This window comes from Rutidosis leptorrhynchoides, chromosome 10 (assembly GCF_046630445.1).
Source record: "Rutidosis leptorrhynchoides isolate AG116_Rl617_1_P2 chromosome 10, CSIRO_AGI_Rlap_v1, whole genome shotgun sequence".
Classification (NCBI taxonomy): Eukaryota; Viridiplantae; Streptophyta; class Magnoliopsida; order Asterales; family Asteraceae; genus Rutidosis; species Rutidosis leptorrhynchoides.
Window position 1 is genome coordinate 96865342 of NC_092342.1, and position 24727 is coordinate 96890068.

At 34.2% G+C, this 24727-nt stretch overlaps 1 protein-coding gene across 1 annotated transcript; it reads left to right on the top strand.

Moving 5' to 3' along the window:
• Nucleotides 1-14496: 14496 nt before the first annotated feature.
• On the top strand, nt 14497-23346 carry LOC139873323 (ABC transporter A family member 2-like). Its single transcript, XM_071861252.1, has 16 exons — nt 14497-14918; nt 16496-16727; nt 16830-16999; nt 17748-17933; nt 18019-18114; nt 18191-18391; nt 18466-18625; nt 19520-19746; nt 19879-19996; nt 20086-20162; nt 20336-20425; nt 20573-20716; nt 20809-21093; nt 21173-21253; nt 22302-22478; nt 22851-23346. The coding sequence occupies exons 1-16, from the start codon at nt 14550-14552 to the stop codon at nt 23109-23111; spliced, it is 2874 nt and encodes a 957-aa protein (XP_071717353.1). The 5' UTR covers nt 14497-14549; the 3' UTR covers nt 23112-23346.
• Nucleotides 23347-24727: the final 1381 nt, after the last annotated feature.

A 24727-nucleotide genomic window follows, 5' to 3' on the forward strand; every position in this document is an offset into this window, starting at 1 on the left:
ATCATCCACAAACAAGTGGACAAGTTGAAAATACCAACCGAGCATTAAAACGTATTCTAGAGAAAACCGTAGGATCAAATCCAAAGGAATGGTCCATGAAATTGGAGGATACACTCTGGGCTTTTAGAACAGCCTACAAAACTCCAATTGGAACCACACCTTTTAGACTCGTTTATAGAAAAACATGTCATCTTCCAGTAGAAATTGAACATAAAACATTTTGGGCTTTGAAGACATGTAATCTTGATTTACATGAAGCTTGACGTCTACGGTTAAGTCAACTAAACGAATTAGAAGAACTAAGACATGAAGCATATGAAAATTCGTTAATCTATAAGGAAAGAACGAAGAAATGGCGTGATAAAAGAATCAGAAGTTTAAAAGAATTTAAAGAAGGAGACAGAGTTTTTCTTTTTAATTCACGATTCAAGCTATTTCCTGGAAAATTAAAATCAAGATGGTCTGGACCATTCATAGTCAAAAGAGTTTTCCCATACGGAACAGTAGAGTTAATAAATTCAAATGGGGTTGAATTTAAAGTTAATGGTCACAGGGTTAAACATTACATAGATAGTCCGATGGAAGTTGAAGATGAAGTTAATCACAATTTCGACACCACAGCTAACTAAGTGTAGGGAAGGTTCGAATCTTTTAGGGTAATATGTATTTCTGTTAAGAGTTAGATATTCTGTTTTCGTGTAGTTTTCGAGAATGGAATCCGAATGGTCTTTCCCTAGCAGACCCTAAAGAGCTAGTCTTCTCCCCCCATTCTGAATTTTTATTTTTTTTAGGTTGCACGAGATGAAGAATTCCTTTGATCTGAACCATGTTCTAATGCTACATGCTATGATTACTAAACGTAATAATGACACACTTCCGAGTGAACTGGTATCATTCATAAGAGCCAAAATGGAAGGAGTAAGAAAAGAACTCAGAAAAGATCATCATAAGATACATTTTGGTAATGGAAAATCAAAATTCGCAACAAAAAGAAGATCACGACACCTTGAAAGATGTTATAAATGCGGAAAATGGTCACACGAATGTAAATGTTCAAACAATCAAACATATTCAAACACCGAATTTGTTACTCTATGCAGAGAAGGACCATTCATATGTTAGAAGAAAAGTTATTGAAGATTCGAGGTTATGCTTACGTAGCTATGGAGAACCAAATCACACGACTCTCCTATGAGTCGGCTAAAGCAGGTCTCTAAAAATTCTTTCTCATATGTAAGTATGTACAGTTTTTATTTATTTTTATTGCTTTTAACCTTTTGATAATAAATGCTGAATCGTTCGCTATAAAGTATTAAATTGGTATTCAATAAAATTAGGTATGCGTAACAGAAATTATTGATATCATACAAAAATTTATTAAATCACTGCGAAATTTACCGTTTATTCTTAAGGTATAAATATCTTTAATCAATCAACTCAAAATATTTCAGAAATTCGTCAGGAGTAAAACTAGGTCGTTGAACCGAAATTACTTTACCGAAAAGAGGGGCGTATATTTTTGACAATATTTGATTGATTAAAGTGGGATAAAAGACCAAAAAGATTTTTTTTACCTTGTTTTTAAAATTAATATTGTAAACTTTTTAAAATCAATATATTTAAGTTTGTAAATATTTGAAAAATTAATATTTTTAATATAAGTTTGTATGTATAAAAACAAAAATACAATATAAAATTAGTGTGAATTTTTAATTTTAATAAAATGAATTTTTAATTTTATGCATTTTAAATTTAAGTTTGGTGTGAATTTAAAAACAAAAATTTACCTTATTTCACTAAGTTAAAAATATGATTTTTAAAATTCGTCGTGAGTTGAAAACTAGGTCGTTGAACCGAAATTGCTTTACCCGAGGGCGGGACGAGAAATTTTATTATCATTATTTTTAATCTTATTGAATTAAAGTATGCCAAAAAAAAATAAAAATAAAAACTCAAAAATCTTTGCTTTTAAAACGACACTTAAAAAGTAACAAATTTTAAAACTTTGTCGAGGGACGGACTAGGACAACAATCCGAAACACCCTTATTCTCAAAAGAAACAAATTTTTAAAATTTATTAATCTATGTTTTATTAGTTAAAGGTTTTTATAAAAAAAAAGAGATAAATCTGCACTCGCGGACTTTGGATTGGGCCCACCTCCGCACTCGCGGAGTTTAAAAATTCCAGAAAAAAATAAAACTGGTCGAACAAACCAGTTTGCACACACCCACACCCAAATACTGCGAAGAACACACACAAACACCTCCCAAATTCACGATTTTTCACCATAAATCATCAAATTTTAATGTTCTTGAGCAAATTTATACCTAACTTGATTTTGATGATTTTTAGTGTAATTGTGCTTAAATTAGTCGTATATTATGCTTGTATAACCTAGATTGATGCTATTTAACATGATTAGAAGCCTTAAACTTCAAATTTTGAGTAATCTAGGGTTTGTGTTCTTGAGCAAAATTGGGGCTTTTTGATATAAACGGGTTATGGCCGAATTTTGTTGTTAGTTTATGTTAAATTGAGTTGTGTAACATGTTTAGGTTGCTAAATGATCAAAACTTTGATCCTAAACACAATTTATGAAGATTAAAGTGGACTTTTTGAGTCAAAAATACATGAACTTGATCTAATTCATATGAATGCCACGTGGAACCTGTTTAATTGCTATAATGATTATTTTTGACATGTTTTAGAAGTTAAATGATTTGGAATGTTGTATACATTTTCATATAAGTTTATTTGTAAAAATATAGAATTGTTAGTATTATGAAAATGTGTATAAAGTTTAATATAGTTTAAACATGTCATTGTAATTGTTTTGATTTATGATTTTGCTAACACTAATGTATATCTGGATGCACAAAAATTGTGTTTGATGTGTTTTGCAGACTGAAAGGGGTGAATCTTCATCTCAGGCTCGCAATGCTCCTCCTCCTGAGAATGCGGAACAACAGGAAGTTAATGACTTTTATCGACAAAATATACCTCATCCAGTCGCTTCATATTCAAATATTCATGAGGCAGATTTACATCCAAATTTAAGATTCGATAGATTTTGGATAGACTATCCAAAATATCAGAGGAACTTGCACACCCTTCAGTCTAATGTTGTTGAGGTGCCTAGGATAATAGAATGGGACCCATTAGAAGTAGTTGGATTAGTCGAATCAATCAGAGAATTACTTACATAAAGGTATGGTAATTCTACTTTTAATGATTGGATACGTTTATTCAACATATATAGGCCTGTATATAGAGAATGGTGTGTGGAGTTGTTATGTAGTATAGAAATAAATGATCGGGTATCTACTTTAACCGATCGAAGTTTTCTTAGATTTTTATTAGGAGGTGAGATGCGCCATATGTCCCTACTAGATATGGCTCATGCTTTACGTATATATACGCCTGAGGAGTTAGCATCTGCTGATTGTCAAAGGTTGATAGTTGAGGGTAGAAGGGTTGATGAGAATTTTGATATGAATGGTGTATGGAGTAGAATGACTAGCCATAACCGATTCAAAGGGGGATTTTACTCTTATCTTGATATTGATAGAGCTGAATTAAGAGTAATCCACAGGTTTTTAGCCAACTCGATTACACAGCGAGGTAGAAACAAAGAGAAGGTAAATGAACAAGATTTATTCTACCACATGTGTATTCGAGACCCACAGAGCGCTGTAAGTATACCTTATTGTGTGGGTTATTATCTATCGACTATGATTAGGGGTATGCGGCCTAATAGCATAATAGGAGGTGGTATCTTTATTACATTAATTGCTGAACATCTCGGTGTGGATAGAAGTCGGGGGGATTATTAATGGTAGAACCAGAACCCCGTGATATGATAGATTTACGCGTGTTTCATGGTGCTAAGGTTTTAAAGAAACTAAACAACGCTGCAGTACAATATGATGGCAGGCATCCACAGGTCGAGAGAGATCAACAGCAAGGTAATGAGGGAGGGGGTAATCAGATGACAGAAATGCAACTTTTTATGGCTCATCATGAGTATGAAATGGCTAGACAACGAGCATTTCAAGATTGGCAGTATCACCAAAACCAAATCATAAGTCATCGTGCACACATAAATGCAAACTACATTGCTACTCCAATGCCCGTATTTCCTCCCTGGACTATAGAGACCCGACCACCGTACCCTACATATGACCCAGCTCAAGCATTCTACAACACATACGGCTATGAATGGGATCCCTATTGGCACCATCCTCATCAACCCTGATTTTCTTTATGCTTATTTTTATTTATTTGGTAACTTGTAATTTTATACTTTTAATATTTCTTTTGATACTTTAATAGTTTTTAGAATTTTCTAACTTTTCTTATTAGATTTTTAATAATTTTTGAATGTGGGGTGATATAACCAACTTCAAAAATATGTGTATATATGTTTGTAGTTTATCTCATGTACAAAACAGGGTAAAACAACGCATTTTCAAAGACTGGCATTAAGTTTAGCAACAGCTACTAATTTTGACGACAAAACGAAAAACAAATGTGATGTAACAACAAGACAGAATGAACAAATGATGTGCACCATTTATCATTCAACAAACAAACGCCAATATGTTTGGAAACTTTGGTAAAATTTAATCATTTTTCTACGCTAATCACCCTCAATAATTTAAATTGTTACTGATTTCTTGCAAATGAGGGCATTGCAAGAACTTAAGTGTGGGAAGGGGTTAAATTCTTTCGGATTTTTAAAATTTTAACTTATACACTTGGTTACCATTAAAAATACTAGTAACGCAGTAGTTGTATTAGAATCTAGTGCTCTCTGATAATAAAGAACAGCCCTAGTCTTATATACTGACTACCAAATTCTAGTAAAATTTTTCAAAATTATCAATTAAATGAACTCAAAATCATGTTTATACATATTTATGAACGATAAAACTAGGTGTTAACACCGAAATTATTGTTACCTCGGAAAGGACATAAATTGAGAAACAACCCCAAATGTTAGAATTCATTTAAAATGGAATATAGGACAATAAAATGGCAAAGAAAGGAAAATAAAAGCCAAGTGTGGGAAAAATTTACCAAGTTATTTAAAACATATATCACATATTTTTGTACAAATAACTGAAGATACTCTTGTTTTGGACAATTTTATCAGTTTTACCCAATTTCTTATAATATATTTGAAAGAAAAGATGGATCTACACGATGAATCGATTCCATCATTAGAAGGAAGTAAAGTCTTCTGAAAAAGACACGCGCTTCTTGATTTAGGTCAGGAAGTTGTCATCCAGACCAGTTGTAGAGTCTACGAAAAACCTTGAAAAGTTTTCTCGAAAATCAGCTGGAAATCCACGGACCTCAACATCAAACAGGGTCGCCAAGTGGTCAGACTTATCCTAACCATGAGAGGATCTGTCTCGTAAAATGGGGAGGGCGCCGTGCAAATTAGCTTGATAAGACTAATGAATCAGATCCCCAGAAGGGATAATGTCCTTAAAGATCAAAAATCAGCTTTTAAGACTGATATTACTCAATCCTAGAGATTGACCTTAAAGATTGAGAATTCAAACTCATGAAATTCAATGATATCTAAACTCGAGCTTGAACGAGAAAATATTTTGATCAAAATTACAAACCGATTTGTTTTCTGAAAACCCATTTTTAATACGTTCATTACCATTGAACGTAAAATCCTAGGAATTCACCTGGAATTCATTAGGTCACCTGAACCAAATCGGGTGTCAACCGTAAGAACGGTGGTTGCATAGCATGGTCAAAGACAGGACCTTGTGCCAGACCAAAAAACTATAGGGTGAGCTTTACTATTGCTCCTACAAAGGATAGTAATTGCATCCGACACGTTATAGACCATAATTAAAAGCATGTCAGGGGACATTGCCTTAACAGTTGCTTGTTCAACGCTTTCCTTTACAACCGGACGGTAGTTTACCGAAAGGTAATATACGGAGCAAGTATACTGGAAGTGTTGCTTTCCCAATACAAGGTTAGCAAGTGGGTGACACAAAACTGCAAGTTTTGAGCTAAAATTTTCAAATCTGAAACTCACCAAACCCACAAAAACATTTTGCAAACACCGGTGAAGGGTTATTCCGAAAAACTTATCTAGGGTAAAAACTAGATTGAATTTTCAAAAGATCAAATGTTTTCATAAAGATCCAATTTCCTTAAGGATCTAAATTTTCATAGTCATGTGGGACTGTAAACCACATCGTTACTACCATTGTTCATACCGCCGTATAGAAATCACTGATGTACAAAGTGTGAAGAATAAAGAAGTAATTCTAGTATTTTTATTTCAAGACTATATTGCTTGAGGACAAGCAACGCTCAAGTGTGGGAATATTTGATAATGCTAAAAATGAACATATATTTCATAGCATTATCCCTCAAGAAAGACAATCTTTTAGTTGCAATTGTCCTATTTACAAGTGATATTCGTTTAAATAATAAAAGGTGAAGACAAAAGGCAGATTCGACGAATTGAAGACGCAAACGACCAAAAAGTTAAAAAGTACAAAGTACAATCAAAGAGGTTCAAAATATTGATAAGAAACGCCTAAAAATGACAAGAGTACAAGCTGTGAAATGCAGAGTACAAGATATTAAATTGTACAAAAGGACGTTCGAAAATCCAGAACCGGGACCAAAGTCAACGTACGACGCAACGGACAAAAAATTACAAGTCAACTATGCTCAAGAATATAATATAATATATAATTAATTATATATATTATTGTATATTATATATTTACGTAGCCCACGTTTTGGATGAATATGTGAGCTGTAATCCAGACCTCCGCACTCGCGGAGTTCTGATGTATAAAACAACCGCACTCGCGGAGATCTACAGGAAAACGTGGGCCTATAAAAGGCAACGAATTCTGTACAACGAAAAACACATCTTTTTCTTTCCTCTCTTACTCTCAACGTGTATATATATATATATATATATATATATATATATATATATATATATATATATATATATATATATATATATATATATATATATTAATTTTAATTTTAATTTTAAATTCTAATAATAAGGGTATGTTAGCGAATGCTGTAAGGGTGTAAGTCGAAATTCTGTCCGTGTAACGCTACGCTATTTTTAATCATTGTAAGTTATGTTCAACCTTTTTAAATTAGTGTCTCGTAGTTAAGTTATTATTATGCTTATTTAAGCCGAAGTAATCATGATATTGGGCTAAATATTAAAGAAGGGGTAATTGGGCTTTGTACCATAATTGGGGTTTGGACAAAAGAACGACACTTGTGAAAATTAGACTATGGGCTATTAATGGGCTTTAAATTTTCTTAATTAAATGATAGTTTGTTAATTTAATATAACGATTTACAATTGGACGTACCTATAAATAACCATATACACTCGATCGGACACGATGGGCGGGATATTTATAAGTACTAATAATCGTTCATTTAACCGGACACGGGAATGGATTAATAGTTAATGGACTTATTAAAACAGGGGTGAATTATATACAAGGACACTTGGTGTAATTATAGTTTAAGTCCCCAATTAGTTGAAATATTTGACTTCGGATATAAGGATAATTTGACGAGGACACTCGCACTTTATATTTATGACTGATGGACTGTTATGGACAAAAACCAGACGGACATATTGAATAATCCAGGACAAAGGACAATTAACCCACGGGAATAAACTAAAATCAACACGTCAAACATCATGATTACGGAAGTTTAATTAAGCATAATTCCTTTATTTCATATTTAATTGCACTTTTAATTATCGCACTTTAATTTATTGTTATTTTAATTATCGTACTTTTTAATTATCGCAATTTTATTTATTGTCATTTTATTTATCGCACTTTTATCGCAATTTCATTATCGTTATTTACTTTACGCTTAAAATTAAGTTATATTTATTTTTAATATTTTACATTAGGTTTTAACTACGACTAAAGTTTTAAAATCGACAAACCGGTCATTAAACGGTAAAAACCCCCTTTTTATAATAATAATACTACTTATATATATATTTATATTTTTACAAATATAGTTTTTAAAAATATAGCGTTAAACTTGGCTAAGATCCCTGTGGAACGAACCGGACTTACTAAAAACTACACTACTGTACGATTAGGTACACTGCCTATAAGTGTTGTAGCAAGGTTTAGGTATATCCACTCTATAAATAAATAAATAACTTATGTAAAATTGTATCATATTTAATAGTATTTTGTAGTAAAAATTATAACTATTTCGTATACACCTCTACACACATCAAAGTGAAAGGATGTTAGGTTCGTTATGCGGCCTAAATAGTTGAGACTAGCAGTCGAGGCTAGTGTGATGTGAGCGTTGAACCATGAAGTTTGTTTGGTTTGTTGATTTCGAGACGTTAGATGAAGTGTTGCATCAAGTGTGAATCCAAAAGGGATGAGTGTTAAAATCTTGATGGCATTGACGGGAGTTGTATAACATGACGATAGGTGCATTCCTTATACCTACTAGTGTAAAGTCGACTCCGATGGTGATTATTTTGTACATGGGTGCCGATGAGGAACCCGAGGGTACGATGATGTGTGGTGATGGCGTTTAGCGGACGCCAAAGATTAGACTTAGTTGAGAAGTCGAGGTTTGAATGCCTCAAGAGTTGTTTGTAAAGAGATGACGAAATTGACCAACGTTGTGACCGGTCATTTGTAATTCGGAAGGTTAAAATTTCCGCGAGATGCGATGATCTTGGCGGTGATTGTACGAGACTAAAGATCCTAAGCGGGGGAGTTAGCTACCGGAGATTACGGTACCATCCCTATAGAGTGAGCGTGATCGTGCGGGCTAGGTAAAGTCGGCCCGATGGAGAATGATCACGAAGTGTGAAGTGTTGAATCGACTATTGAAATTTTGTTTGTAAATGCCGTGTGTGGTGACATTGGCAATGTGTTTGAATGAAAAGTCGATAATTGTGTGATTGAGCGAGCAACTGTCGCTTAAGTTGGAGATCAAAGACTTTGAAGGTCCTCGAAAAAGTCCCGAGTTAGACCTTGAAGCGGTTGATGAAAGTTGTAATGGCGAGAATCGACGGCGAGTTGTGCCATCTTTAGACGATTATGTGATGGGTAGTGAAGGACCGGATGCTCGGCGTCGAGGCGAGCGGTCGCGGTTGATGTCTAACTTCTAAGTGTGGGTGCGGATCACGAGGACGTGATCGAGTTTAAGTGGGGGAGAGTTGTAAGACCCGTATATTCGTACATTATATATACATATATATAGGAAAATGTACGTATACGTATATTATATATTCGTCGTATTACAAATGTATATACATTGTACATGTATATAGAGTACAAGCGACGTATGATGAATATATACAGATGTATACGTGTTATATATATATATATATATATATATATATATATATATATATATATATATATATATATATATATATATATATATATAGGTGGCGTACGATGGGTTTAACGAAATAATATGCGAGTTGGGACGTATATGTAAGAAGGGTGATCAAAGAGTGTAACAAGTGTTTTAATGGGCATGTACGTTGCATATATGAAGAGAACGAAGCGTGTACATGTTCAATTGTTCGAGGACGCGAAAACTGATCAAAATGTGTTGCTGGTCGAGACGTGGAGAGCTTGGTCGTGGCGCGACATTTCAAAGGATTCCAGATCAGGAGGCACGACAAAACAACCACCAGACCACGCTGGTGGTCGCGGCGCGAGGAAAGAAGGCCACGGCGCGGCGATACTGGGTGACTGGTTCCGGATTTCGCAATTTTAAAGGGGAAGTGAGGGCATTTTGGTCTTTTCATGTATGGGACAGATTATATCCCCAAATCTGGTCCATTCATTTCATTTTCTTATTTTCTTTTCCTTTTTCTTCTCCATTTTCTCTCATTTCCTTCAAAACCCCATATGATTCAAAGTGTGAGTTGGAAGGGAAGAAGCGGGATTCGATCTTTGGAGCAAGAAGAAATGTTGTTCTCCTCGTTCTTAGCTACAATTTGATACTAGCGGTAAGCTCTAACTCCGAATTTCATTTTCGTGTTCATCATCTAAATTTAGGGCTTTTGATGGTAAGTTCATAAATGTAACCCAACTAGTTATTAATGAAGATGATGACTAGGAATTCTGGTTTATAAGTGTTGAAGGCGGGTTTTGGGTTTGGTGAGCGAGTTTAATCACGTAAGACTTGCAAAGAGTGAATAATCACTAGTATTAGTGATTATTGATGAAATGGAAGCCTTTTTGTGTTCATTTGTTTGACTAATTTTGAATAGAGTCAAAATTAGGGTTTGATGATGATTGTGGCCCGATTGTCGAATTAGTTGAGTTTATAAACTTAAAATGAGTTAAGTTAAAGTATAAACTTGTGTTGGTGGCGTTTTGAAGTCAAAACTTGTAAATGTGAGAATTTGACTTTGTTAAGGGTCAAAATGGGTTTTGGGCGAATATGCGGACTAGTATGAGTTTAATGGCTAAATGTGGTGTCTTTGGGTATTTCGGGAACGCGGAAACTAGTCTCGCTAGTTTCGGACCTTCGAGTAGCGTTAAAAGTGCAAAAGGGTGTAATTTGCACTTGTTGTTCATTTGGGCGGGTCGAGAGTCCAAATGAGTTTGTATTGATGATTATGTGATAAATGGAATAGGTACGTTCCATTGGCGAGTTGTGAGATTTGGATTGCACTTCATCGAGGTGTTTAAGGTGAGTGTAAATTTACTATACGTGTATGTATGCATAGGATGGGTGCGTGTGTGCAGAGTGACCCTTGCTCGGGTTTACTCTATGTTTGTGTGGGAGAATGGACTCTTCTTGTGCTTCGGGTCCATGTGATTTGCTTATGCGTTTTGGGTTACTACCCTTGATGTTGTGATTGGCTAGCGTATTGAATAAACTCTTTGGTGATGGGTTTTGCTAGAATTTGTCGTGGAGATGATTCGGGTAGTGAATCGCGTGATGTTCGGATTCACAAAGGCGCGTGAAGTTCGGCCAACCCTATTGTGATGTTTGACTAAGGTATGAGTCGCGTGATGTTCGGATTTATAAAGGCGCGTGAAGTTCAGCCATCCTTAATAGTCAAGTGGTTTGAAGGTAGTGAGTCGCGTGAAGTTCGGATTCACTAAGGTGCGTAAAGTTCGGCCAACCTTCATGTGGTTTAGGTTAAGGGGTTAACCTTATTGATGTTATTGATTATATTTATTGTATATGCGTATATACTTATTGTTGTGTTGTAGCTAATCTTGTGGTGTTAGCTTGGTGTTTACGTAGCGTGTAGCTACTTTGTGTTTGTGCTCTTTTGTAGCTTGTTTACCATGCGGAGGCGGTATGTGTTTACTTTTGGTGCTTGGTGATGCGTAGCCATTTTATGTATATGTATGTGTATAGTACCTTTACATTCACTAAGCATTAGCTTAACCTCTCGTTGTTGATATTTTTATAGGTTCGCAAGATGGCGGCTCGGGTAAGCGTGGGGATTAGAGATCTTGGCTAGTTTGCTTTAGAAGATCTTGCTTTTGGACTCGATTTAGGATTGGGTAGCGTAGTCCCAATCACCATGTTCGGTTTTGTGTTAAGTAACTAGTCGCGTCATGTGACGTATATTGGTTTACTCAAATGGGTCATGAGTATAACCCGGTTTATGATTTAATTATGTAATGTACGTTTAATTAAAGTGGTTAGACGTAATGTGAAAACAAATACGTTTTGGAAATTGTGTAATGGGTCCTAAAGTGTTATTTAATGTATATTAAAAAGGAAAAAATTTTATGGGCCGGAAATGACGGGTTGGGTCGTTACACAAATAGCTATGGTTAGCTTTTATGCATGTGTATATGTAGCCCCCCTCCCCCCCTCTCTCTCTCTCTCATTTGGAGTTAGAAATGAAGAGTTTAAAGTGGGTTTAAAAATGGTGGGTGAGGATTCCATGATACGAAGAAGAATATATTTTGGATGCGGGACTCGATCACCAAAACGTGATGTTATTTTAAACACTATTTATTTTTCAATTATTTTTCATTTTCAATTATAACAATAAATATAAATAATTAATAATGAAATAATATAATAACAATATTTTTTATTTTTTAATTTAGTTATGAGTTTAAATATAAATTACTATTACTATTACTAATATAACTAATAGACAAAATTTGTCTTATTAGTTATGAATAGTACTATTTAATATTTTATTTTTCACACACCCAACTCCCTAACTTTCATTAAAATACAAATCGACCCCCCTCATTTTATAGTACTATTTAATATTTCATTTTTCACACACCCAACCCCCTAACTTTTATTAAAATACAAATCGAATCCCCCCATTTTATACCTATATTCTAAAATATTATTTATCCCATCACTAACACTAAAATATTGAATAATAACACTCACCACGCTACTACTGTGCTACTTTTTCTTTTTGTCTCAAACGATAAAAAAACAACTTTCATAAAAGGAACAACCCTTCAATGATACCAAAAGATGTCGAAAAATATTATTTTTTACAAAATAGATCAACTAACTTTAAAAAAAAAACGAACGCTAAAAGAAGCAACTTTCACAAAGGAACAACCCTTCAATGTTAGATGTCGAATTTTTTTTTTTTTCAAAATAGATCAACACTTTTTTTTAACTCGCATTCAAAACGGAGCCCCCAGCGCGAAGCGAGGGCTCCACAACTAGTTTAAGACTAATTTGCCCATTTCTATTCCAAATGTGAAAATTTTACAATGTTAAGGAATCAATTTTTACAAGGATGGTCCAGGACATTAACTTTTATTAGAGTGAGTGATGAATTTGGGACATTAAAATGCTTTTAAAGATAAAATGCAAAAATAAAACACATGGATGAAACGGGAAAAAAATAAAAAAACACGAGGACGAAATGGGCAATTTTGTGTAAATTTAAACATACATGTAATAGAAAATAATACTCCGTATGTAATAGGAATAAAGGGTGTCAAGGATGACAAATCTATATTATTTAATGATAAAAAGAAAATGTTAACGTGAAGGTTTTTTTTTTTTGTTGCGAGGAAACCCTCATATGAACGAGCACATTGGCTCCCCCATAGAAGGTAAAACCTCGGGTAATCAAGCCTCCCGAGCACGAGACCTGGTACCGGGTGAATTGCGCATTATGCGCACCCTCTAGTCACACTCCCTTTTTGAACAATTTGGCATAGCCAGGAATTGAACCCGGATAGTGTGCTTCATTGGGCAACTCGGTGACCACTCAGGCAAGCCTGAATGGTTATGTTAACGTGAAGTTGAGGTAACAATTAGTGGATGAACGAAAATCTTATATCTATATCTACATTGATATATTGAGAATGGTCTTATGTTTTATGTTTAAAAGCATACTTAAACTAATAAAATTTCATGTATGAATAGTCTTCGAACTTTTGCACGATCATGAATTCCTGATTGAGTTGACTAAGCATTTTGATTTTGTCGCTCTGTTTGCTTCATGTACAAGTATTTATTTTTATTTCACTTAAAAATTTTTGATATATATACTTGTGATTTATTTAGCTTTGCGTGAACAAATATTTATTTATATTTTCAAATTTCTAACTTGCCCAGTTGCCCCTCACTTATTTTCTTTGTGATACCTAAAATGCCCAATTCATGTCCTTCACGTTCTCTCTTTTTGAGATAGTAACTTAAGTATATACTATATACTATTAGTTTATTAGTAAACGGATAAATGAATATCAAAATTTTCTCACTATTTAGATGTACTCAATATATTTATGTTTTGCTATTTATCTTTAGATATGATATTAGATGTACGGATCATCAGCTTTATATAAAAATAATGTCAGAACAATTATTTCCATCTTCTAGTAGCTATATTTTAAAAGTTGAAGTGTTAAACTGTAACAGGCAGGTTCAAACGAGAATTCCAAAAAAAGCGAGAACTGCGAGAACTTTTTAATTTAATAGTTTTTATGCACATAAATGCAACAAATTAAATGCAAATATTAATTAATGCTCATATCACTAACAAACATATGTTCATTACCACAAATTATATGTTAAATTGTTAATTATATGAAGTGTTTACATGTTACACAAAAAAATATGCACATGTGAACGGAAAACTATATATTTGATTATATAGGTAAAATATAAGTTTTTTCAATCTCCATCAATATTTATGAGTGATTCAATCTACCCACATGTGAAAATATCCGTAAATTAAAAATTCTTACAGTTCTCGCCCTTTTTGTGGTTCTCATTTGAACTTTTGACAAATTGCAATTACCTTCAAACTATAATCCCCGTTGACTCTCGATAGTGGCACACTTGCAGATTTAATATAGATCAATGGCATTTATAAATATCATCTTACATCCTTATTTTCACTCTATCAAAGAATAACAAAAAAAATTAAATCCGCGCTTGACCTATACATACAGACATATATACATATACATATACATATACATATACATATACATATAACCACATAAATTCATACACAAATTCAACAAAAATCAATCAAAATATGGAATTACAGAAAGGATACAAGGTATTACTACAACAATACAAAGCATTATTCACCAAAAACCTGCTACTCGCATGGAGGAACAAAAGAGCTACATTTCTTCAATTATTTTCATCAATATTCTTCATATTTTTGTTATTTATTATTCAAAAAGCAATTGAAGCTCGATTCGGTTCATCTACTGCGTTTAAAAGCGTACGTAATCCTGAATCGTTAATCGATCCTCCGATTCTTCCGTGTGAAGATAAGTATTACACGAAGCTCCCCTGTTATGATTTTGTATGGAGTGGAAGTGATAGTGTCAGAATTGGATCAATTGTTGATCGAATTAGGGCTAATAATCCTGGCAGACCTATTCCTGCTTCTAAGGTACTAATTCGAGTATTGTTTATTGATTTATCTCAATTTTTTCTTTACTTTCCGTTAATTATATTTATATATTCCGTATCCTTAAAAAATAGTTGCAGTCCAATTGCCGTTCTAAAAAAAATTATATTTATATTTATTTATTCATTTTATTATAGCCTGTATCAAAGCAATTGACTTTTACAGTTTATACTAAACGTATAAAGTTAGTTAAGATTCGGAGTAAATACAAATTTTGTGAATGGATATGTAAATTTTCTATCTCCTACGTGGACTGCCACGTAGGTGGAGATAGTGACGTTTTGGTGCTGATGTGTATTGCCACGCAGGAGGTAGTACAATTATGCTTGCCGCACATAGTAACATCTAATCAATAGTCATTTTTTTTTTTTTTTTTTATTTATTTAGCGAAGTTTGTATTTTATTTTATGTTACATTTGTTGTATTCTCGCCGTATTGTATCATCTGTCTGATTCTGATGATATATAACAAAAAAAAGAAAAAGAAAAAAAAAAATCCACTGTAAAATTTTAACATATAATGTTACATTGGTGACCTGTGTTATCCCGCCAGTCCACCACATCAACCTGGTGCCATGTCACCTTTTTACTATAGGATGTTATTGGTTAAGCTTCACATTAATTGGTAATGGGGTGAAAGTTCGTTCCATTTTCAGAATTTGGTAAATTTTGTTAGGGCTCTAGTTATTGAGTCGAAAACAAACGTCGATTTATTGGCGACTTGACTGAGCCTAAAATAAATTTCAGGCAGAATTTAAAACCAATGGAAATTTGATTTTACCATTTTCATGGTGTTTCAATTTATTTTTAATTTTTTTATTTTTAATTTGTTTTCTAGTTATTGGCTGGAGGTCCACTCGGAATCAATCTCTCTATCCGTCGAATAGGGAGAGGGATGACTTTCTCTATTTTTGAGTGTTTTCACTCTGGGTTTGGGTGGAGAAATGACTTGTCTTTATTCTCGGATAGGGGAAAGATTGTTTACATCTCACTTCTCTCATACACCATTTATGTGGTATTGAGTTTTGTTGTTGTTGTTTTGTAAGAAACAGTACCAGATTCAGACACTGTTATTGGAAAAATATGCATTTTGTGCTTAACGGATAATATTCATAACTAAAGGAACAGTTATATTGCTATGATACTACATAATACAATTCAAACACAAATTCAACAACAATCATATATGTGTATCTGGGCAATTCAAACATAACTGATGTATCTATATGTGTGTCCTTACATAACTAAAGAGGTAACAACTATAACTTCAAACAGTAAAAAAGGAACAATTTTTGCTATGATACTACATAATACAATTCTTAGGATTACTGTAAATGAGACATTTTGATGCATTCTAACTGTATCGAGAACAGCAAAAAAAAAAAAAAAAAAAATCTACAATCCAGGATTGAAAGATGGTTATATATTTAATAATGGAAATTTTAATTAGCGGATTAAGATTTTCTGTGGGAGTGGCCAATGTTGGGAATCATTCCATATATGTAAAGTTTATCTAAAACAGGTTCTCATTGGAAGATCATTCATGACTTTTGTGAATAGGTGAAATCATTTCGAATAAAGAATGACGTGGATGCGTGGCTTTTTGCTAATCCTATGACGTGTCCCGGAGCTTTGCATTTTGTAGAGAGATCTTCTACTGTAATTAGTTATGGTTTACAGACAAACTCTACACCAGTTGCAAAACGGGGAGATTTCGAAGATCCAACATTTAAATTCCAAATACCACTGCAAGTTGCAGCTGAACGTGAAATTGCAAGGTCCTTAATAGGAGGTATAAAAAATCACTTCATTTAATCCCTTTCTTGTACTTGTGGATTGTTATATCTTCTTCATTTCTTCAAATAACTGAGCAACATTTTTAAAAATCTGGCAGATTCTAGTTTCAGTTGGGTTGTCAATTTGAAGGAATATGCACACCCTGTGGTTACAACATTCTCTTCCGTGGCTACAGTAGGACCAAGTTTTTTCCTTGCAATTGCCATGTTTGGCTTTGTGTTGCAGATTAGTTCTTTGATTGTTGAGAAAGAACTCAAGCTTCGCCAGGTACCGAGATTTCTTTTTTATTTTTTATTTTTATGTACTCATTCACCTATAAATTGTTTGATTTAGGTTAATTTTGTCTCTGGTGGGTAAAGTGGGACCTGGGTTAAGATAAAGTTTCAAACTTTAAAGGAAATGGGTCAAATGGGTTTAATGTGTCAATCAGGTGGAGTACCATCTAAAGTATATTCATGTTTTTTTAAATTTTTGGCGAAAATAACGAATACTCATATAGAAACAAGGTCGTTTTCCAAAAGAAAATGCCCTCGACAGAAGATACAAAAGGACATGGGGAAAACGAGGAAGCTCACACCTAGAAAGCAACCATCTAAACAAAAGCTATCTGAAAACGAGCCTCCCTAACATCCCGAAAAAACTACAAACAAACTAATCAAACCAAACCGAGAATAACATGAAACTACAAGCAACGAAACCAAACGAAGAACATCAGACGGACCACAGCAATCAACCTCGAGGACCCGCCCTTTTCAAATTTCCATTAACCATCTCTTTCAAAGAATTCTTCCCGCCCTTTTCAAGTATATTCATGTTTAATGTAGATATTCTGCTCTATTAACTATAAAAAAATTGATATAAATGGATATAAAGTATTTACAGGCTGGTCCAACATAACTGTGTGCTTTGATTGGACCCGTTTCCATTTATTACTGACCCACACCTCACCCGCTTATTTTGCCACCTTTAGTGTTTATGTAATTGAAGTTTAAGTTTCGAATTGTTTTACTTATAGGCGATGTCTATGATGGGTCTTTACGATACAGCTTACTGGTTATCATGGCTTACATGGGAGGGAATCATCACCCTATTTTCATCTCTTTTCACAGTTCTCTTTGGAATGATGTTTCAGTTTGATTTTTTCTTACACAACAGCTTTGCAGTTGTGTTTCTCATGTTCTTTCTTTTTCAATTAAACATGGTAACATTCTTTCTTTATCCAACTTACAATTTCAAATTCCATTTTCTATGTTTTTTAATTAGCAATCACTTGCTTTTGCTTCCAGGTTGGTTTTGCGTTCATGTTTTCATCATTCATCAGCAAATCTACTTCATCAACAAGTGTCGGTTTCTCTGTGTTTATAGTTGGTTTTCTGACACAGGTTAGTTATAATTTTGCTTACTGTAATCTACTAACTTTATCACATTTCATATTGAAGTTTTTCTTTTTTAATTCAGGTGGTTACAGCATTCGGTTTTCCATACAGTAAAAACTTCTCTAACACATACAGGACAATATGGTCTTTTTACCCACCTAATCTTCTTGCTAAAGCCCTTCAATTGCTGTCTGATGCTACTGCCACTCCTGAAGATCCTGGTATTAGCTGGGCCGGGATAGGAAAGTGTTCACCAAATGACACCGACTGTCTAATAACATTGGTATGTATTTATATGTTCATCTTATACCATGTTCGATTTATTGACTTATTTCATGTTTTTTGTCTTATTGGCAGAGTGACATCTATATATGGCTATTTGCGACATTTCTTTTATGGGTTGTTCTGGCGATCTACTTCGATAATTTATTCCCAAACTCATCAGGTGTAAGAAAACCAACTTTCTACTTTTTGAACCCTGGATACTGGTCAGGAAAAGGTGGAGGCAGGGTGAAAGGTAAGCAGATAAATTAGTAACTAGATGCAGAACTTATGACCCATTTACTTTCTATTGGGTAGATTTGGGTTGTGTTTAATCTTAGACGGGTCAAATTGAGAACTTTTAGAAAAGGAACTGTTCAAATGGGTTGAAAGTCATCTAAACTATGTCTTTTATCCATCCAACCTTCTAAATCATTATTGTAACAAAATTGTTTTTTTGAAATCATAAGTAACAACTCATTTATTAACAAGGTTGCGAAAATCGCTACTTACGAAGTACTCAGTCGTGACTTTTGAGGAGGTAATCGGCAACTCAGGGAGTAATCGGATTGGACTTTTTATACATTTAAGTATTAAAATTCAAAAATATGTGTAAATATACAAGATATCCATAAAAATAAACATAAACATTAATATATTTGTCTGGAAACATAAACATAATCTTCATTTCTTCAAGAACTCTAAAAAATCTATTTAATTTCATATTAATATGTTGACCAATATTGACTTTTACCGATTTTGACTACCTAAATCCAGTTTTTTGACCAACTAAATTTGATTTTGACCCATTGACCTGCGTTGACAAATTAATTACTCAGATTTTGGAAACTCGGATCGGACAGTTCCTAAAAAGGAGTAATCGGGGAGTAAGCGGCATTAGATGGGAGTTTCACAACACTGTTTATTAGTACTGATGTGTTAAAAATGGACAAAAAAAGTCTTTATGGGTCAAGTAATTTCAACCTGTAACAGAAAATGACACAGTTCAACTCGAACTTCTATTGACCGGTTACCTAACCTGTCTGAGTGGGCATATTTTTCCCCCTCTATGAGTATGCATATGTTCTTTGTTCTCTTTTTAAATGTGTATGGTTAACACTGAACCATTTTAACCGTGTTTTGTTTGAAGAGGGTGGGATATGTAGTTGCATGCGTTCTCCTCCACCGTTAGAACAAATGTACCCAGACGACGAGGATGTACTTGAAGAGGAAAACATTGTGAAACAGCAACACAGAGAAGGTGTTGTTGACCCAAATCTTGCAGTTCAGATACATGGTCTTGTCAAAGTTTACCCTGGAAGGACTAACATTGGCTGTTGTAGTTGCAAGAAAACTGCAGCTTACCATGCACTAAGGGTATAAAACCTTCTGAATCATTTTATTGTTTTAGTTAGATTGTAATTGAGTAATCTAATCTTTTACCATCATATTGGTACTTCTTGCTTTTGAGCTTGTAAATAAGCTGATCAATTTCGTTTTTATTTTTAGGGCTTATGGGTGAACTTCCCGAAGGATCAGCTATTTTGTCTTTTAGGACCCAATGGAGCTGGAAAAACTACTGCGATCAATTGCTTAACTGGCATCACACCAGTCACTGACGGAGATGGTAATATTTATCATTTCAACGTGGACGTTTTCTTGTAATATCTTTAGTAATTCATATGAAAATTTGTCATGAAAATGTCTTATTAACAGCTCTTATATATGGACATTCCATTCGAAGCTCTATTGGCATGTCAAATATCCAGAAAATGATAGGTGTATGCCCCCAGGTGAGACTACTTTCTTGTAATCAGCTGCATAACAAACTTCTAACTGTTACTTTTTTTTAAGGAAAATTAGATTACTTTGGAAGTATTTATTTCGCGCGCGCGCGCATACACACCATTAGGTGCAATTAACTATTCATCTGAAGTGAAAGTAACATTTTTACTACTGGTTGCAGTTTGATATACTTTGGGACGCATTATCTGGTCAAGAACACCTATATCTTTTTGCCAGTATCAAGGGTCTTCCCCCTGCTTCACTTAAGATGGTACGCTGTAATATAGACATATAGTGTAATTTTGGCTGTATATTAAGCTGTCAACTGAATTATGTGGTAATATAAATGTCAAACATATTTGAATGTAATGTTTATGTGCTTAAATAACTTTTAATATATACATCCTTATCAATTCAGGTTGTGCAAAAGTCATTGGCTGAGGTGAGACTCACTGAGTCAGCCCGAGTGAGAGCTCGTAGTTACAGTGGTGGAATGAAACGTCGGCTCAGTGTTGCAATAGCTCTAATTGGTGAACCAAAGTTGGTCATCTTAGATGAACCGGTAAACATAACTTGAACTTATTTAATTATTGTTAAGTAAAGGTCAAAGTTTCTTTCTTTAATCTACATGTTGGTCAAACTTTACATGTTCAGACTACTGGTATGGATCCGATAACTCGAAGACATGTTTGGGACATTATTGAGAATGCAAAGAAAGGGCGAGCGATTATACTCACAACACATTCAATGGAAGAAGCTGATATTTTAAGTGATAGAATTGGAATTATGACTAAAGGTAAGCTTCGCTGCATTGGAAACTCAATCAGGCTTAAATCAAGATTTGGTACTGGTTACATCGCTAATATAAGCTTCTCTGGGCCCACTGCTGATGTCATGGGTGCAAAACATCATGAGGAAGTGAAGCTGTTCTTTAAAGATGTATGTTGAATTACACAGCTAGTCTAAGCGTTACTTGTGTTGTATATTCTAATTTTCGAGTTGTGGGTCTATTATACAGCGTTTAGATGTGGTTCCAAAAGAGGAAAACAAGTCTTTCGTCACTTTTGTTATCCCACATGACAAAGAGAGCCTGCTAACGGTAAGACTTTTCATTGGTATTGTAGGTTTGCTTCATTTTATTCCTAAGGTTTAACTACTTCTGTTAGCAAGATAGGCGGGTTTGGCGGGTGGTGGACGGGTTTAAATCGGGTTGTTGAAATCAGGTTGTTGAAATTGGTTATGTGGTAGTACCTATAAACCCTTATGTTCGAGTTTCTAAATTCTTTTTATAAGTAACCAATGTGTTAGTTTTAATGATTAAAACAATGATTTTTTCTAACGACGGCGCTTAGGGTTATCATTAACACATATAAATTTACTGGACATAGCCATTACTGATTAATTTTGTGGTGGCGGTTACTTTATTGTACAATTGTTTATGTGTGTTAACGACAGTCCCCTTAGGGTTGTCGTCAGAAAAATCCTTAAAACAATTTTATTGAATAAAGCTATAAGGTTTTGCCCTGTTCGTGTTACTCCGGAGGGCGGGTAATCCAATCTCATACTCTATTGTATGCAGCCCGTCAAGATTACTCCCTGGCTGTTTCCAACCCTTCCTTAGCCACCACAAGATTCGAACCTAGTTTTGTGTTGGGTCAACCTGATTTCCTCATTCCCCGTGTAGGTGATTAACTGATTCGTCATGTTTGAAATAAATGACAACCCCAATCGTCCCAATTAAGTTTTAAAATTTGCCACCTTTAGTTTGAAGGGAGTTTTAGAGTCAAAATATATGGGTTTTATCGTTTCAATACTTAATTATTGGTTTCTGTAGTTTATTAAGCTCATCTTTCGTGATCACTACACTTCAAAAGATTTATTATCGACTACGACTACCTGTTCATTGTAGCATATGCACACACAGTTTATGCATATAGACAAAACAGTTATTGTACACTTTTACTACATTTAAGAACAAAAATTTTAATTAGTAATTTTGTACGCATATCGTCGGTGACAAACACGCTTGCAGAAACTTCTCCTTTTTATTTTACTAAACCCGTACTCACGAACAAACATATTTTAGTTAAATATTTATATTAAGACCATCAATTAACTGATTATATGTATGCTATTTTTGTTATTAGAAATTCTTTGAGGAGCTAGAAAATAGAGAGGAGGAGTTCGGTATATCAGATATCCAGCTCAGTCTTACAACCCTTGAAGAAGTGTTCCTGAACATTGCGAAACAAGCAGAGTTTGAAAGTGCTGCTGCTGAAGGTCGATTCACCACTTTGATTTTGACTTCGGGAACTTCTCTTCAAGTATGTCTTCCACATCAAATTTCTATTAATTTTATATCATTTAAAGGTTGATTCATTAAATTTATATCATCGTAGATTTTATTCAGAATGATTTAAAAAAAAAAAAAGATATTTTTGTTCAAAATTAAGTTAATCAGAATCTTTGAATCATTCAGATTTTAAATTATTCTGCGCTTAAAGCTTAATCATTCTGTTTTATCAAACACACCCTATATATAGTCATCTTATGGCTTGACTATTTTGCTTATGAATAGAAAATGCCTACAAGGGTACACCAGTTACTTTTCATCTCTAACTTCCCAAATATATTCTGTTAGCACCTAATATTGACCCCACGTTGAATTACCCTACAAAACTCCACCATTTATGCAGATACCAGTTGGAGCACGATACATAGGAATTCCTGGAACAGTTTCAACAGAAAATCCAAGAGGATTAATGGTGGAAGTTTTCTGGGAACAAGATGATTCAGGTACACTCTGCATTTCAGGCCACTCAAATGAAACAACAATACCATCTCATGTCCAAATGGGCGAAATCTCGTCACGCAGCACCCGAAGAAACTTCTTGGGCCGGTCTGCAATACCTCATGGAATCGTTATTGATCCAAATGAGATTCATAATACAACATGATCTTGATTAATACCAAAAACAACATTCTTGATTAATACCAAAAACAACATTAAAGAATGTAAGGGAAGGGGATGAATGTATATTGGCAAGTCTAGTGCTGTATTGTAATTGTTCTCTTATTGTCTCCTTTAGTGGAGCTGTGATATATTATTAGGAATTTACAACACGATTCATCTTGTTTGTTAGAGTTATTGATCACACTGTTTTTGTATTTGTATGGTACTATTATATATATTGTATACGAGTTTTTGATGGATCAATAACTACAGAAGTTCATACTTCGTATTATGTCACGTTTGAAGCAGTTTGTTTACATATATATAGTTCATACTATTGGGGGTGATATATGAGCATTACCATTGGGGTTGGGGGATGTTTTATCTTTTTAATGAAATGTATTTTATCTATAGGGAATGTATTTTTATAAATTTCATATTCGGTGTGTTAAAAAGGAACTAAAACTCTCATATTTTCTAATTTCGTTAAAATAACTAATAATACCAATTTCACACAGAAAAAATAAATGCAAGAATCACGAGACACAAGACATTCGCCGATGAGGCGAGTATGACCCTAGTCCTTTAACCGGGCAATGAGAATTCCTAACCGAGGAGAGTATGACCCTACTCCTGTAACCGGGCAATGAGAATTCCTAACCGAGAAGTCACCACAAGCATAACAATCTTTTTTAGAACTCGAAAGAGAAGTGAACTTGTGAATGCCTAATGAACGTTCAAGATTGGATTCAGAAGCTAAGGCGACCGGAAGGGAGGCGAGTGACGGTATTTCATGCGTGTGAAAGTACAGATTAGAGTCAGAAAAGTTGATTGGCATTCAAGCAAGAGAGAAAGAGTCTCGATCAGTGGGACTAGAAGCGAGGGTCGCTATTCCGTGATGAACCCTTAACAAAGAATCTGTCATAACCCGTCCTTATCCATAAGAACGCGTTAGTTAACGTATGATTTCATTGCGAGGTATTGACCTCTATATGAGACATTTTTGAAAGAAAACTGCATATATTATACATTACAAACCATAACCATTATTTTTGTTACAAGCTTAAGACAATAAAAAGAAGATTAACGTTTAGCGATAATCTTCGACTTACAAACTTTACAAATGATGATAACAACACGGTTTCTAGCATATTTTACAATACAACATCTCGGATATGCAGTTTTATTTTTGACACAAACATGCGTACGCAAGATCCTGGTTAGATCCAACATGATGCAGCGGAAGCTTTAGTAATCTCCTGAGAATAGACATGTTTTAAAAGGTCAACATAAAGTTGGTGAGATATAGGTTTAATGCCGGCAGCAATATATATATAGACCACAAGATTTCGTATATAAACAGTTTAATAAAAATGTTCTAAGTGGTTGAGCACTTGGTAACCATACTTAACATTTAATCACGTCGCATATTCCCTTTATTATGAAATCTTACTACACCGTACCAAGTGTAGTTACGAAACGAAGTACTGTGCAACCGTTGAATACTGGTCGTCCAGTCCGGTTGGGGTTGTCAGGCCCGATAGATCTATCAACAGGATTCGCGTTTACAATACCGCTGTAAATATTAGTTACCAAGCTACAGGGAAGTATGCCAGTGGT